The sequence below is a fragment of the Mobula birostris genome, chromosome 14 (genome assembly GCF_030028105.1).
Source record: "Mobula birostris isolate sMobBir1 chromosome 14, sMobBir1.hap1, whole genome shotgun sequence".
In the NCBI taxonomy this organism is placed as follows: Eukaryota; Metazoa; Chordata; class Chondrichthyes; order Myliobatiformes; family Myliobatidae; genus Mobula; species Mobula birostris.
Genome location: NC_092383.1, coordinates 1,104,376 through 1,121,798, shown reverse-complemented (window position 1 = coordinate 1,121,798; position 17,423 = coordinate 1,104,376). Strand labels below are relative to the sequence as shown.

The following is a 17,423-nucleotide window of genomic DNA, read 5'->3' as shown; positions in this document are numbered from 1 at the left end:
AACCCAATGAATTGATGCTCACTCACTCTTGGTATTGTTCACTTAAGCCTTGTAGGAAGTTAAATCAGCTTATAAAATTATGCACTATTCTTAAAAATGAAACGGAGTAACATTGCTTTCCAGAATGCTGCCTGGACTAGAGGGCATGTGCTATAATGAGAGGTTGTTTTCTCCAGAGCATCGGAGACTGAGGGGAGATCTGATAGAGGTTTATAACATTATGAGAGGCCTAGATAGAGTAGACAGGCAGTATCATTTTCCCAAGGTTGCAATGTCTAATACCAACGGACATGCATTTAAAGTGAGAGGGGGTAATTTCAAAGGAGCTGTGAGGGGCAGGTTTTATTTTAAGTGTTTGGTGTCTGGAATGCGCTACCTGGGGTGGTGGTAGAGGCAGATACATTAGGAATTTTTAAGAGACATTTAGATAGATACATGAATGTGATGAAAGTGGAGGGATATGAACATTGTGTAGGCAGAAGACATTCGTTTAGTTGGCCATTTAATTATGAATTTAATTGGTCTGGCACAACATTGTGGACTGAATGTGCTGTACTGTTCTATGTTCTTTGGGGATGTTTCTTTTTTTTTAAAAAAAAAAGTACTCCTGAGCTCAGTCATACAACATTGAAACAAGCCACTCAGTTTTCAGCCCCTGCACCCCACTCCCATCCTATCCACACTAGTACCATCTTCCAGACTCTGCTTTGAATATTGTCCAGCAGTGTTCTAGGTCCATGCCACTCCTCTTCTTATCCCTCTAAATCTCTTGCCTCTAGTTTTACCGAGGCAAAGTAGCCTATCTACAGCTCATAATCTTATACATCTCAATTATGCCATCTATTAACCTCTTCCACTTCAGGAAAACTGTACCTAGTCTCTGCAATATACAAATAATGAAATATAACATTTGTGGTGAATCTCCTCTGCATCAGACACTTGTAAGTTTTGAAAAATTCTGTCAGAAGAACTTGGGTCTCAGACTGTCAAGGAACCAAAAGACGCTCAGTAGTAGCTGAGAGATGCCAGGGACCTTGGGAGTAGGTGACAGTCATAGAGCACTACAACACAGAAACAGGCCCTTTGGCCCATCTAGTCAGTATCAAACTGTTAATCTGTCTAGTCCCATCAACCTGTATCTGGACCATAGTCCTCCATATCCCTCCCATATCATAGCAAATTAGCAATCAATTTTGATCTTGAATTACTGAATATATTGATGTTCTTGTCTTGGTATTTTCCTGTTATGAAGTGCTTACTGATTTATTTATTTATTTTGTTGCTCTTTTAGCCTGAATCCACTGTTGATCAGGGAAAGAAGAAGAGAACCAAAGATGAAATTGTGGACATTGATGACCCTGAAACCAGATGTTTTCCCTATCCTTTCAATGAACTGCTGGTGTGGGCTGTACTAATGAAGAGGCAGAAGATGGCTATGTTCTTTTGGCAGCACGGAGAAGAGTCAATGGCCAAGGCTTTAGTTGCTTGCAAGCTAAACCGATCCATGTCTTGTGAAGCAAAGCAGAGTGATGTTGTTGATGATACTTCTGAAGAACTGAAGCAATCTTCTAGGTTAGTGATTGTAAAGTAGGCACATAATTCTCTTCCTAAGGACATGATGTCAGCTGAGTTCAGAAGGACATACATAGAATGCTGGAGGAACTCAGCAAGTCAGGCAGCTCTCAGAATCAGGTTTATTATCACTGGCACGTGTCGTGAAATTTGTTAACTTGGCAGCAGCAGTTCAATCCAACACATAATATAGAAGAAGAAAAATAATATAATAAGTAAACCAATTACGGTATGTGGATATTGAATAGATTAAAAATCATGCAATAAAACCCCAGAAATAATATATATTAAAAAAGTGAGGTAGTGTTCATGAGTTCAATGTCCATTTGGGAATTGGATGGCAGAGGGGAAGAAGCTGTTCCTAAATCGCTGAGTGTGTGCCTTCAGGCTTTTGGCCCTCCTTCCTGATGGTTGCAGTAAGAAAAGGGCATGCCCTGGGTGCTGGAAGTCCTTAATAATGGACGCTGCCTTTCTGAGACACCACTTTTTGACGATGTCCTGGGAACTTTGTAGGCTAGTACCCAAGATGGAGCTGACTAAATTTAAGCCCTCTGCTGCTGCTTTCGGTCCTGTGTAGTAGCCCTAGCCCGCCCCCCCCCCCCATACCAGACAGTGAATGCTCTCCAAAGTACATCTATAGAAGTTTTTGAGTGTATTTGTTGACATACCAAATCTCTTCAAACTCCTGAAGAAGTATAGTTCCTGTCTTGCCTTCTTTATAACTACATCGATATGTTGGGACCAGGTTAGATCCTCAGAGATCTTGACACCCAGGAACTTGAAACTGCTCACTCTCTCCACTTCTGACCCCTCTGAGGATTGGTATGTGTTCCTTTGTTTTACCCTTCCTGAAGTCCACAGTCAGCTCTTTCGTCTTACTGATGTTGAGTGCCAGGTTGTTGCTGTGACATCACTCCACTAGTTCAGTGGTCTCCAACCACCGGGCTGCGAGCATGTGCTACCGGGCCGCGCAGAAACGATGTGATTTGGCAATATGAAACGATATGAGTCAGCTGCACCTTTCCTCATTTCCTGTCACGCACTGTTGAACTTGAACCCCCCCCCCCCCCGTCAGCCGGTCCACAAGGATATCATCAATATTAAACTGGTTTGTGGTGCGCAAAAGGTTGAGGACCCCTGCACTAGTTGGTATATCTCGTTCCTGTACACCCTCATCTCCATCTGAGATTCTACCAACAATGGTTGTATTATCAGCAAAGTTATAGGTGGTATTTGAACTATAACTACCCACACAGTGATGTGTATGTAGAGAGTAGAGCAGTGGACTAAGCACACACCCCTGAGGTACACCAGTGTTGATTGTCAGTGAGGAGAATATGTTATCACCAATCCGCACAGATTGTGGTCTTCCGGTTAGGAAGTTGAGGATTGATCCAGTTGCAGATGGGTGTACAGAACACTCTTGGCAACTCATTCTGCACGTGCAGGAGGTAGATGGTTTCTGCCATTACGCAATCAGTGATGGCCCAAGAGCCACCAGCTATGCTGGAGTTGTGCTTGATTACCTTTAAAACTCTGAATTTCTTAAGATCACTTTCTCACTTGTATCATTAACCAATTGTTGGCAAGCTTACTTCTGCTGTTATGTTACAGTGAATTTGGACAATTAGCTGTTGATTTACTGGATCAGTCATTCAGACAAGATGAAACTATGGCCATGAAGTTGCTGACGTATGAACTGAAGAATTGGAGCAATTCGACCTGCCTCAAGTTAGCTGTCCACTCAAGACTGCGACCGTTTGTAGCCCACACCTGTACTCAGATGCTGCTGTCAGATATGTGGATGGGAAGATTAAATATGAGAAAAAATTCATGGTACAAGGTAAAATATATGATGCTTTTATGGGAAGAGAATCAAAGCCAAGTAAATGACCTCACCTGAATATACTAATGAGGTGGTATGTAAAGCTGTGAGTGGGTAGTGAGCTAAGTAGAGGTCACTGAAAATCGCCTGTATTTTTTCTTCTGGACAGGTTATTCTCAGTATTCTATTCCCACCTGTTATTCTCATGCTGGAGTTTAAAACCAAGGCCGAAATGTCTCACATTCCTCAAACAGAGGATGCACATCAAATGAACATGGAAGACAGTGAACACAACTTTCAGAGTCCAACTGATCAAATATCCATGGTAAGGTACTTTCATGCTTGTGAGTAGTTTAAGTCATGAAACAGTTGAGAGCACTTTACGTAATTCCTACGGTGCAAACTTTCTGCACTTTGTCCCAACTTCCATGCCCACGTGAAAGCAAAACATCTCTGATTGATTAGTTTTTAATGTTTCAGCTGTTTTTAAATCCAAAGTGCTTGACTCTGTTAGGCAATGTACTTGTTTGTCCAAACTTCACTGTTGGGTATGAAGGGTAAGGTCCTTTGGTCCTCTGCCTTTGGAAGAGTTGTATGGTTGGATAAAGGCTGCTCACAACGAGTCTGGGCTGGGCAAGTCAAACCTGCATGGTGAATGGCAGGCTAAAACTTCGTCAAGTTTAAAAAAGTGTATATCAAATTAACTGAGAGCGCTTTCTAGGGAAAGATACCAAATAGAAATAGCGGGAAGTGGAAGGGTAGGGGAGAGGGACACAAAGAATTGAAACAGATCCAGGTCGACCTTCACTAATCCGGCACCATTGGGACCTGAGGAGTGCTTGATTAGTGAAAATGCCGAATTACAGAAGGATCACATTGAGCAATAGCTAACTGCCTCATCATACCTTTAAAATATAGTGTAAATCAGTACGTTAGATAATAATGAAACAGAAATATTAAATGAGTAGCAAGTGAAATGTTAATAAAGTAATATACTGTACAGGCACAGATAAAATAAAGGGTACTGGTAAATGTACAGGAATTAATTATACAGAACAGTTGAGTACTTCCGCTTCTAAAGTGAGATGTTTAATATACCTTCAGGCAAAGTTACATGTCTGCAAGTGTGGGGTTGTCAGGATCATCAACATCTTCATCTTGAAAAATGAGTGAAGCATCAGGAACTGGTGCTGAAACTGGCACAACAGTTTCTTCACAAACTGTTGACGTTGGTGGCAGCACATCTGGGTGAGCAGAAGCAGAAGTCGGAAAAAGGAGGTCTTCTGGACGCCACATTTCACATGACCACCAGGCGGCCGGGGATTCAGCGCTGGGCTCTTCCCTCTTTGCTCGCAGTTACTGAGGGAATCCTCGTTAGTTTCTTTTCTTCCACTTAGTAATATGCTTAAATTCAGCGGGTCGCCACGTCTGATATGAGGTCGTAGGCAGAAGAGAACGGAGCGCCGGCTGGGCGATGCTGGAGGGCAGTGCACGACTGCCGGCAGGCGGGTGAGAAGACAGACTGACCCATCGCGCACCCGCTCCCCTGCCACTGGCGGGTGAGATGGGTGGGTGCCAGGCAACCGTGCCTCACGCAAATGATATTAATAAATGCAGGAAAACAAGCAGGAATCGCCTGTCTATGCTTACAAGAGCGCGCCAACACGTGAACAGATCTAGCGCAACCAAAACAATGCGTAGCAGATTGGTACAGTAGGCAGGGAAATTTGAATTTACAGTTGCACGGAAAATTTGAAATCAGTGCCAGATTATCGAAGGAACCGGATTACAGGTAGTGATTAGTGAAGGTCGACTGTACTTCTGATGGTGATTGAGAAGCTCAACAAATATGAAACGAGAGAACAGGGTAAAAGATTCCATCTCTGCTTTCACTGAACAAAGTCAAGTTTATTGCCATATACACAAATACACATATGGACATGTGCAATGAAAACCTGGTTGTAACATTATCACAGGTACATTGTATCATATTAACAGCATTCACAAGAAAGAAGATTAACTTAAATTATACACAATTTTTACAATTGGATCTAAAAAAATTTCCTTTTTACTATGATCAAAGTGATCATTGTTACTGTACTGAAGTAATGATTAGGGTTCTGCCAGTTGGTTCAAGAACCAAATGGTTGAAGGGAAGTAGCTGTTCCTGAAGCTGGTGGTTTAGGACTTCTGTAGCTCCTGTCCAATGGGAGCTATGAGAAGATAGCATGACCCAGATGGTGGGGATCTTTGATATGTTGCTTTCTTGAGGCAGCCCCTCTTTGAGAGATGTGTGTACAATGTACTGGGTTCAGTATGCTACTCTCTGCAGCTTCTTGTATTCTTGTGCTTTTGAGATGAGCATTGAATGATGCAACCAGTCAGAATACTGTGGAAGTTAGTGTTTGATAAGCAGCCCCCTTAATCTTCTAAGAGAATAAGGATGCAGGTGTTCCTAATGCATCTATATAGGCCCAAGACGCATCATCCAATGTTAAGTCCTGGGAGTTTAAAGCAGCTGACTCATTCCACCGGTTTCTACTTTTCTGATTATTTCAATCCAAAAAATGAAGAAATAGATCTTGAAAAAATTTCTCATTTCCATCTAAACCATCAATCAGCTTGGTTTTGGAGATATCGAGATTGCATCTTCTAGTTCAAATATCACAGCAGAAGAAGAGACCAATGGTATCTTAAGTTATTTGTAATGGAGTGATTGTTCCTCACCACGTCTTGTGGCACACCAGGTGGCAACTTTGCAGTTTCTTTAGCATTTATCTGTGTTTTACAAGGCGGAGTTGCTAGCTCGACGCTCAACCCAGCACTGATGGAAAACATGCAAGGAGCTGACCAGATTTGAACCCATGACCTAGTCCACCAGAGAAAGCAGGGTCTCCCAGTGGCCACACATTTTAATTCCACATCCCATTCCCATTCTGACATGTCTATCCACGGCCTCCTCTACTGTAAAGATGAAGCCACACTCAAGTTGGAGGAACAACACCTTATGTTCCGTCTGGGTAGCTTCCAACCTGATGGCACGAACATCGACTTCTCTAACTTCTGCTAATGCCCCACCTCCCCCTCGTACCCCATCTGTTACTTATTTTTATACACACATTCTTTCTCTCACTCTCCTTTTTCTTCCTCTGTCCCTCTGAATATACCCCTTGCCCATCCTCTGGGTCCCCCCTCCCCCCTTGTCTTTCTTCCCGGACCTCCTGTCCCATGATCCTCTTGTATCCCTTTTGCCTATCACCTGTCCAGCTCTTGGCTCCATCCCTCCCCCTCCTGTCTTCTCCTATCATTTTGGATCTCCCCCTCCCCCTCCCCCTCCAGCTTTCTAATCCCTTACTCACTCTTCCTTCTGTTAGTCCTGACGAAGGGTCTCGGCCTGAAACGTCGACTGCACCTCTTCCTAGAGACGCTGCCTGGCCTGCTGTGTTCACCAGCAACTTTTATGTGTGTTGCTTGAATTTCCAGCATCTGCAGAATTCCTGTTCTAAGCCACTTTTTATTGTCATTTCGACCATAACTGCTGGTACAGTACACAGTTAAAAACAGAGACATTTTTCAGGACCATGGTGCTACAAAATTTTCGCCATAAAATCTGGTGTGGATGTCACTACATCACCAGCCAGCTAATAATGAGTTTACTCCATGCAAAGAACTCTTAAGACATTTTTTTGTGCAGTACTGATTTTCCTATAGGAAAATCTTGTATCAGTGTAGAAAAATATACTAACCAGTTGTGTACATACTGTGATGAAAGAGGCTAGGTAGAGGTTCCTTGTTAGTAGGGTTTGTATCCATTGCTTGTTTGTATGTTTAGAAATTAGTATTATAGAATGGTTACTTATGATTAATCCTTTAATAAACCTGCGCAGTTTGTCTTGTTAGTATTTCTTCAGTCTGAGGAGTTGCTCTAGAAATGCTCTTGTTTGGTGAAGCCTAATCCTGCAACATTTTGTAAGGCCTTTGGAAAAAGCTTCTGTCCTTGGTGTCATGGTGATATTGACCCACTTATGATCATCACTAGGTACTGTAATCAGCAATAATGCCATTTGTATATGATTTGTACGTTCAAGTAATGTAGGAGCTGCTTGATCGCATAAAGTGAGAGTCATAGTGGTATAGCATGGATACAGACCTTTTGACCCATGCAACCCATGGTGACCTCAGTACCCACTTGGCTTCTAATTTCAAATTCGGCCTGTGTCCCTCTAAGACTGTTACCATCCGTGTTATCTCAAATTTAAATATTTCTGATAAGGTTGCCTCTCATTCTCTATGTTCCAAGGAATAGAGACCTAATCTGGTCAACTCCTCCCGGTAACTCAGGCACTCTGGTCTTGGCAATATCCTCAAATCTTCTACATTCTTTCCAGTTTAACCACATCCTTCCAAATGTGGCCTCACCAAAGACTTGTACACCTGCAACACAGTATCACAACTCTTATACCCAGCGCCACATTTGGTAATTGTCTGAAAAGTGAGTAAATTATAAGATTGAGTTTCTTGTATCTATTCAACATACCCCAGTTTTCAAAATGCCTTCTATTTTTTAATCATGGTTTTTAGCATAATGGAGTACAGGTCCTTCAGCCCACAACGTTGTGCTAACCCTTTAATCTATTCCAAGATCAATGTAATCCTTCCTTCCCACATATCCCTCCATGTTTTCTTTGAGTACTGAGTATAGAACAATTTTGTCCTGCAGGAAGTATTTAAAGAAGAAGGAATCTGTGACCATGAAATGAAACATGAAGATGCAAATTTGACTAAACCAAGGAGGTTGCCTGTCACAAGAAAGTTCTATGCCTTCTACCATGCACCAATTGCAAAGTTTTGGTTTAATACAGTAAGTAGCAAAGTAAAAATTCCTCTGTTTTAAAACTTAGTCCATGTTAAATCTTGTAAAAAGAATTCAGTATTCTAGGTGTTGTAGAATCAATTATTTTCAGTTTCCCGTTATTGAATGAGGAATTGACCATCCTGTTTTGAAAAGTATTATGAATAAGAGATTTTTTTTTTAAGAAGAGATGGTCATATAAAAAAAGTCTTGATTGTAAGCAATGCTTCATCTCCTTCATAGTAATTCCATTCAGACCACCACTGTTAAATATGTGTCCTATATCAATAGGTTTCAATAGGTACATTTAATGCCAGAGAAGTTATTCTGAGTAGCCAGCTCTGAATTCCATATTAACTATGTAAAACTGCACTGGATTTTTCAACATCTTTGAACTCCGTACTGACGAAAAGAAGTGAGTAGGGAAATTGGAGAAGTAGAAGATTGTAGTATGCCAAAAGGAATAAGCCTAATTGACAGCAAAAGCATTTGAGGACATAGTGGTGGTTAGTAAAGTCTGATTGGGATATACAAGAGAACACTGAGCCATACTTTTACTTACATTTTACATCATTGTAGATTTTGTGTCTCTCTCCTTCTCCAGATATACCATAGTCTCTGGTGTCACTTAAGAGTACAACAGATAAATCATTTCTGTATTCTAATTTTCATGTTTGTAACAAAACTCCAATCCACTTAACTTCATAAAACAGTAACACGAGGAAATCTGCAGATGCTGGAATTTCAAGCAACACACATAAAAGTTGCTGGTGAATGCAGCAGGCAAGGCAGCATCTATAGGAAGAGGTGCAGTCGACGTTTTGGGCCAAGACCCTTCGTCAGGACTAACTGAAGGAAGAGCTAGTAAGAGATTTGAAAGGGGGAGGGGGAAGGGGAGATCCGAAATGATAGGAGAAGGCAGGAGGGGGAGGGATGGAGCCAAGAGCTGGACAGGTGATTGGCAAAAGGGATATAAGAGGATCATGGGACAGGAGGCCTAGGGAGAAAGAAAAGGGGGAGGGGGGAAGCCCAGAGGATGGGCAAGGGGTATAGTGAGAGGGACATTGGGAGAAAAAGGAGAGAGAGAAAAAGATAGTCTGTATATAAATAAATAATGGATGGGGTACGGGGGGGGGCGCATTAGCGGAAGTTTGAGAAGTCAGTTTTCATGCCATCAGGTTGGAGGCTACCCAGATGGAATATAAGGTGTTGTTCCTCCAACCTGAGTGTGGCTTCATCTTGACAGTAGAGGAGGCCGTGGATAGATATATCAGAATGGGAATGGGACGTGGAATTAAAATGTGTGGCCACTGGGAGATCCTGCTTTCTCTGGCGGACAGAGCGTAGGTGTTCAGCGAAACTATTTCCCAGTCCACGTTGGGTCTCGCCAATATATAGAAGGCTGCATCGGGAGCACCGGACACAGTATATCACCCCAGCTGACTCACAGGTGAAGTGTCGCCTCACCTGGAAGGACTGTCTGGGGCTCTGAATGGTGGTAAGGGAGGGAGTGTAAGGGCATGTGTAGCACTTGTTTCGCTTACAAGGGTAAGTGCCAGGAGGGAAATCGGTGGGAAGGGATGGGGGGGACGAATGCACAAGGGAGTCACGTAGGGAGTGATCCCTGCAGAAAGTGGTGTTGGGGGGGGGGGGGGGGAGGAGAGAGAAATTGTTCTTAGTGGTGGGATCCCGTTGGAGTTGGCGGAAATTACAGAGAATTGTATGTTGGACCTGGAGGCTGGTGGGGTGGTAGGTGAGGACAAGGGGAACCCTATTCCTAGTGGGGTGGCGGGGGGTGGAGTGAGAGCAGATGTGCGTGAAATGGGGGAGATGTGTTTGAAAGCAGAGTTGATGGTGGAGGAAGGGAAGCCCCTTTCTTTAAAAAAAGGAGGACATCTCCCTCGTCCTGGAATGAAAAGCCTCATCCTGAGAGCAGATGCGGTGGAGATGAGGAATTGCGAGAAGGGGATGGCATTTTTGCAAGAGACCAGGTGAGAAGAGGAATAGTCCAGATAGCTGTGAGAGTCCGTAGGCTTATAGTAGACATCAGTAGATAAGCTGTCTCCAGAGATAGAGACAGAAAGATCAAGAAAGGGGAGGGAGGTGTCAGAAATGGACCAGGTAAGCTTGATGGCAGGGTGAAAGTTGGAGGCAAAGTTAATGAAGTCAATGAGCTCAGCATGCGTGCAGGAAGCAGCGCCAATGCAGTCATCGATGTAGCGAAGGAAAAGTGGGTAACAGATACCAGAATAGGTTTGGAACATGGATTGTTCCACAAAGCCAACAGAAAGGCAGGCATAGTGATGTTTATTGACGGTCTTCATCCTCATGGTCCACTATTAATCTCAATCTTGTGGATCCTGTTAGCGATAAAATAAGCACTAGATTTCCTAGAAGGAATTTTGAGGCAAAGTGAAATTGTTTCTAAGCCTAAAATGCTGCTGAATGTTGTAATTATGAGTAATGATTAAAAGTGCTGGAGGTATATGGCCAAGCAGGTATTTCATCTATCCCCATAGATACTGCCTAATGTGTGAAGTTTCCTTCATTTGTTTTCATTTAGGTTGGTCTTTTATTTTTGTATAGCTGTGGAAATCAAAAGAAAAACTTCAGATGTGGATCAGACACATTGTAGGAAGAGAGGCAGTGTTAACACTGCCCAGGATGACGATCCCTTGTCAGAAAGCGGGAAGGAAACAAAAGAAGCTTGTTAACCTGAAGGGAAGGTGGGGCTGAGCGAGATCTCGGGTGTAAAATTGTCATGGCCATGGGGATGAGCTTTAGAACAGGGTTACCTGGTCAGTCACTGAATCAGAATCAGCTTTAATATCTCTGGCATATGTTGTGAAATTTGTTGTTTTGTGGCAGCAGTACATTGCAATACATAACAATAAAATTATAAATTACAATAAGACATGTATATTAAACAAATAAGTGCTGCAAAGAGAGGGAAAATCTGAGGTAGTGTACATGGGTTCATTCTCCATTCAGAAATCTGATGGGAGAGGGGAAGAAGCTCTTCCTTGAAACATTGAGTGTGTGTCTTCAGGCTTCTGTATCTCCTTCCTGGTAGAAGCAATGAGAAGAGGTCATGTCCTGGGTGATGGGGGTCCTTAATGAAGAATGCCACCTTTTTGAGGCATCACCCTTTGGAAGGTGCCCTGAATGCTGGGGAGGCAAGTGCTCATAATAGAGATGGCTGAGCTTACAACTTCCTGCAGCCTTTTCCAACACCTTGCTGTGGTTCCGACATACCGGATAGTGATGCAACCAGTTACAATGCTCTCCACCGTACATCTGTAGAAATTTGTCTTTGGTAAAATACCAATGAAATATAGCCAATGAAATTGCATCAATGTGTTGCGCCAGGGTAGATCCTCAGATGCTGACACCCAGGAACTGGAAACTGCTCATCTTTTCCACGTTTGACCCCTTGATGAGCACTGGTGTGTGTCCCTTCAACTTGTGCCCTGAAGTTCATTATCAGTTCTTTGACCTTACTGAACTGATTGTAATATTGTTGTCTCAACATCACTACACCAGCTAGTCTGTCTCGCTCCTGTATGCCTCCTCTTCATCATCTGAAACTCTGCCAACAGGAGTTGTCGTCAGCAAATTTATAGATGGTGTTTGATCTGTGTAGCTGCCCAGATTTTGAAGCTTTTTGATTAGAACTGAGGGTGTGACTGTGTTGAATGCTGACTTGTAGTCAATGAACACCAGCCTGACATAATTATTACTATTGTTGAGGTGGTCCAAGGCAGAGTTGGAGAGCTGGTGAGATTGCATTCGCTATAGAACTATTGTGGCATTAGACAAATTACAGAGGGTCCACATTCTCGCTCAGTCTAGAGTTGATTTTCGCCTGGACCTATATGATAGAGAGCAGAAATGTAGACAAAAAGTTATAGGAGTATTGTCTGCCTGCTCTGACTATGTCCACAGGCCCGGCTGGGTATGACTTCGACTCTGAGGGGAAAAAGGCAGATAAAACAAAAGCTGAGCCAATCTCATTGATGGTCAACAGACAGAGAAATCAAGTTATCTAAAGTTGTACAGATCTGCAACATGCCCAGGTGGAAGTTGCTGTGCTGGATGCCAGTGTCTGGGGGTCCTCAGTTGTGTCCTTCCTGTGCCAGTGTCTGGGGGTCCTCAGTTGTGTCCTTCCCGTGCCAGTGTCTGGGGGTCCTCAGTTGTGTCCTTCCCGTGCCAGTGTCTGGGGCCCTTCCAGTGACCTTCCAGCACCAGTGTCCGGGGGGAGTGAGCCCCCTGGGGGTGACCTTCCTGTGCCAGTGTCCAGGGGTTTTAACAGACTTTGCAGGTAAAGTGGTAATTCACTTACACAGTCAGCCTGGTGCATTCAGTGTTCATAATGTGGTCTTCCCTACATTGGAAAATCAAAATGCAGATTTGGCAACAGTTTAGCTTAAGTGAAACCCTGAGCTTCTCGATGCCTGCCACAATGATTCCCCATGTCATTCCAACCTGTTGATGTGTGGACTCTTGCCGTTTTAAAGTGATGGGCGATGTAAGCTTGATGAATATAATATCTTCCATTTTGGTATGCTGCAGCTTTCTGAACTCAGTTCTGCAATAATGTCTAATTTGCTTTGTATCTGTTATTCATCTGCGGCTTCGGTTCAGCTTCTCTCTCCCCCCTCCCCCCCCCCTTTTTTTCTGTTTTTCCTCTGGCAATGGAGGTCATGCCAGGCACATCTTCCTGCTCTGCATTATTTTGTTTGTATTCTCACTCTCTCATGCCTCCCATTCTCTCATCAACCAGATAATCTTGCTTACAGCTTATCCCCACAGTCACTTTGATTTTTAACCTGTCAGAGACATCCCCCATCTCCACCCTCCCTCCAGTTTGTGTTTTTTGAAATTTTCCCAGTTTTAACAGACTTGTCTACATGAAATGTTATGATTTTCTAAGCACAGAAGCTTTAGTGATCTGCTTTAGCATTTCCAATGTTCCCAGCTGCAGTGCTGTGACTGAAGTTAGGGCTGCTATTTAAAACACTAATGCCTGTTTCCTCTATTTCCAGTTGGCTTATTTGGGATTCCTTATGCTGTACACGTATGTTGTTCTGGTACGAATGCAAGAATTACCCTCAGTGCAAGAGTGGATTGTAATTTCCTTCATTTTTACCTTGGCCATAGAGAAAATTAGAGAGGTATGGGCTATTTTTAATATCTTCTATCCATACTTTAATTTTTCATGCAGAGTGTAAAATGTTAAATTGTTCAATGAAGACAGTAGTTAAAGCTGATTGAATTGGATCGCAGTGTCCTCATGGCTCTGGGTTTTAGTCAGTTGTGTACCATTGAGCCCCAGGATAGTTTCGATTCTGTTTTGGTCTTCATCGACTTAACATAATGAAGGCATGATCCATTTGTTCCTTAGGCTGCCCCACCTCCAGCAATAAGTTGACTAGTTCTGGCGAGAAACACCTCTGCACAAAATCCCTCGGGATAGATTACTCCATCCTCCGTCGCTTATGCAGTTAGTTCACTAACCCTGAAGGTGACATTTGCTGCATTTCCTGTCTTTTGAAGCTTTTCTGTATTGAACCCGTGATGGTGGAATACAGTCAGAGAGCTTTAACTTCAAACACTTCCAAAACAATCTGCATCCATTTGAAACCTCTTTATAGCTTTCATACAATTTCTCTGATATATATTTCACAGAAACTGGAAATCAGAAAACAAAGTAGGAAGTGCTGGAAACACTTGACAGGTCAGGCAGAATAATTGATTTCGGGTTAAAGATGTTGGTCAGAACTGCATTCATTGAGATCCTCTGCTCATAAGTCAGAAACTCCATGAGGTTTGCTTGACTTGGTCATTTCAAACTCCAGGACATTTAATAGACAGCTTGCGTGTAGCAGAAACCTACTTTGGAGTGAAAGTGATTATTTTTGGTTTGCCAGTGGGATTATATGGTATTTTGTTTTTGTCTAGCTCTTCATGTCAGAAGCTGGAAAGATAAGTCAGAAGATCAAAGTCTATTTCAGTGACTATTTCAACATCACCGACACACTTGCAATTGTTTTGTTTTTTGTTGGTTTTGGACTGAGGTTTGGAAGTGGGCAAGTGAGGAATGCTGGGAGAACAATGTATTGCCTCAATATTATATTCTGGTATGTGCGACTACTGGATTTCCTGGCAGTCAATCAGCACGCGGGCCCCTACGTCACCATGATAGGCAAAATGGTAAGTGCGTTACTTAGAAACTTTGTTCTGATAACATTTTGGGAAGTTTTAATAATCATACGAGAAAGTGGTACAGACTTCCTATCTGTAAGGAAGTAGTAACTGAACTGTTCTCACAAGATTACAAGACAAAGGAGCAGAAGTAGGCCATTCGGCCCATCGAGTCTGCTGCGCGGCTCCCCCATGAGCTAAACTATTCACCCATCTAGTTCCAATTTCTGGCTTTTTCCCCATATCTGTTGATATCCTGACTAATTAAATACCTGTCAATCTCCTCCTTAAACACCCTCAATGATCGGGCCTCCACAGCTGTATGTGGCAACGAATTCCACAAATCCACGACCCTCTGGCTAAAAAAAATTCTCCTCATCTGTTTTAACTGGGTACCCTCTAATTCTAAGACTATGGCCTCTTATCCTGGACTCATCCACCAAGGGAAACAACCTTTCCACATCTACTCTGTCCAACCCTTTCAACATTCGAAATGTTTCTATGAGATCCCCTCTCATTCTTCTATACTCTAATGAATACAATCCAAGAGCTGACAAACGCTCCTCATATGTTAGCCCCTGCATTCCAGGAATCATCCTCGTAAATCTTCTCTGAACTCTCTCCAACATCAGTACATCCTTTCTAAGATAGAGGGCCCAAAACTGCACACAATACTTCTCATAGAAGTATTGCACTGAATGCAGCCAGAGAGTTGTAATGGAAAACTTAAAGGTGAAAGTATGAGATTACAAGTAACTAAACTGTGGGTGCAGGTGTTGTTTCTATTTTTAATACAATGGTCTCCATATCATGCCAGACTGCACCTTGAAAATCTTGCTTTTCTTTTGTCAGGCCTTGAATTCACACAAAGACAGTGGGTAAAAATTATGCTCCTTTTTATTGTACAGTTTGAAAAATACCATGTTTTTACAAAGCAAGGGTGCCAGAATAGGATCAACTCTCAAAATATTGGAGGATCTCAGTGGCCTAGACAGCATCTATGGAGGGAAATGGACAGGACAGCCAGGATTTTGATGGCCAGAGAAGGAGTAGAGCAAAAGCTGGAAGAAGATTGATGGGTTTAGTTTTTTTTTTGGGCGGGGGGCAGATGTGAGAGTTGAAAGAGTTCCCTCTGTCAGGAATCAGATAAATGAGAAAGAAAATGCAGTGGAAATCAGTACAGGTGGGATGAGTCTAATTAACCACACACTGCTTGACTTTTGTTCTTCTTGAGGCCCCCATTGGTCAGGGTCAACCATGAATGTTGCGTCCGAGCTGTCTGGATATGCAAGCCTGGGCCGTACAATATGGAGAGCAAGCTGTGACTCAAGTGGTAGGCTTCCCCTCTCCACACATCTGATGAACCCAAAGGTACAGCAGAGACCAATTCAGTTTGGCACCAGCAGCGTCACAGGAGTTGCCAGTCATTGTTGAACTCAGCATAGAACTGCCTTAGAGACTCCAGTTCCAGACTTTCCCTCTGGATTGACTACCGAAGCCTTCCCCACGAGTGGGTATAGTCACAAGGCAGCGGAGATTTGAGATCAGAGCTTTCCTTCACAATGCTGGAGGTACTCAGCAGGTCAGGCAGCATCTGTGGGGGGGATGGGGCTGGTGGAGGACAGTCGACGTTTCAGGCCAAAACTCTTAGGCAGGACTGGAGAAAAAAAGCCAAGAAGTAGATTTGAAAGGTGGGGGAGGGGGAGGGGGGAGAGTGAAAATAGGAGGGGAAGGGATGAAGCAAGGGCTGAGAAGTTGATTGGTGAAGGAGACAGAAGGTCATGGAAAAAAGAAAAGTGGGGAAGAGTGCCGGGGGAGGCAATGAGCTGGCAAGAAGATGATGTGAGAGGGGGGGTGGGAAATGGTGACGAGGGGGGGGGGTGTTGGGATTGGGAGGCATTACCAGAAGTTTGAGTAATCAATGGCCATGCCATTGGGTTGGAGGCTATCCAAACGGAATACAGGATATTGTTCCTCCAACCTAAGTATGGCCTCATCACGACAATGGAGGAGGCCATGGATGGATATATGGGAATGGGAAGTGGAATTAAACTGACACTTCACCTGTGAGTCGGTTGGGGTAATTTACTGTATCCAGTTCATCTGGTGTGGCTTCCTGTATATTGGTGAGACCCAATGTAGATTGGGAGATCACTGAGTACCTACGTCCCACCAGAACAAGTGGGATCTCTCAGTGGCCATCCATTTTAATTCTCCTTCTCATGGGCTTAGGAGCTAAGCAACATGTGAAGGCCGGAGGCTGTTTGAGGTTCACGCCATAGAGTTATTTAATAGGAAGTGGGAGCTTGTCCCCATTACCAGCCCCAGCTGTGACATCCTTAAGGAACCAACTTTTGTTCTGTTGCTTTAATAAAGAAAATACAAGATTAATACAGAACAAACTGGTTAAAGAATCCAGGGGTAAAAAAGATTAATGCAAGGAAGCTGGAATATTCGGTACTTTGGATGTTTTTTTTTTACAAATACTTGAACAATCCGAATAATTAAGTGTAGGTGTTCAGAGAGATTTATGTTGTCATACAAGAAACAATATTAACCAGTACATTGTGCAGTTAAAACAGATGGAATGTTGATATTTTATTGGTATATCAGTACAGAGCTAGGCAAGAAAATACCTTGAGTACTTGGACTCTTTATGGAAGTACTTGGAGACAGTACAACAGAGGTCCACTTTCTGGGAATAGTTGTTTTGAAGAAAGTGTGACTGGAATTGGCCTGTGCTCCCTGATGTTCAAGAGGCTTGAGGTGATCTTAGTGAAACATGCAAATCTTGAAAGGGCTTGGCAAGATGGATGCAGTGTGGATGTTTGCCCTGCCAAGTATCTGAAACAAGGTCATAGTTTTGTGGTAAATGAACAACCATTTCAAGGGAGATGATGAACCTTAGGGTCGTGAATGTTTGGCATTAGAAGGAAGTCTGGTAGAAAGAAAGCTGTTATTCTGTCAAAA

The 17,423-nt window shown here is 43.1% G+C and overlaps 1 protein-coding gene across 5 annotated transcripts in view; it reads left to right on the top strand.

Moving 5' to 3' along the window:
- Positions 1 to 17,423, top strand: part of trpm7 (transient receptor potential cation channel, subfamily M, member 7) — a 148,339-nt gene that overhangs the window by 92,466 nt on the left and 38,450 nt on the right. For all 5 annotated transcript variants that reach the window (XM_072277915.1, XM_072277918.1, XM_072277916.1 and 2 more), the window contains 6 exons: positions 1,292 to 1,572; positions 3,187 to 3,415; positions 3,567 to 3,722; positions 8,118 to 8,258; positions 13,295 to 13,423; positions 14,211 to 14,462. In XM_072277915.1, coding sequence (XP_072134016.1) covers positions 1,292 to 1,572; positions 3,187 to 3,415; positions 3,567 to 3,722; positions 8,118 to 8,258; positions 13,295 to 13,423; positions 14,211 to 14,462 — 1,188 coding nt within the window. The remainder of the gene's footprint in view (positions 1 to 1,291; positions 1,573 to 3,186; positions 3,416 to 3,566; positions 3,723 to 8,117; positions 8,259 to 13,294; positions 13,424 to 14,210; positions 14,463 to 17,423) is intronic.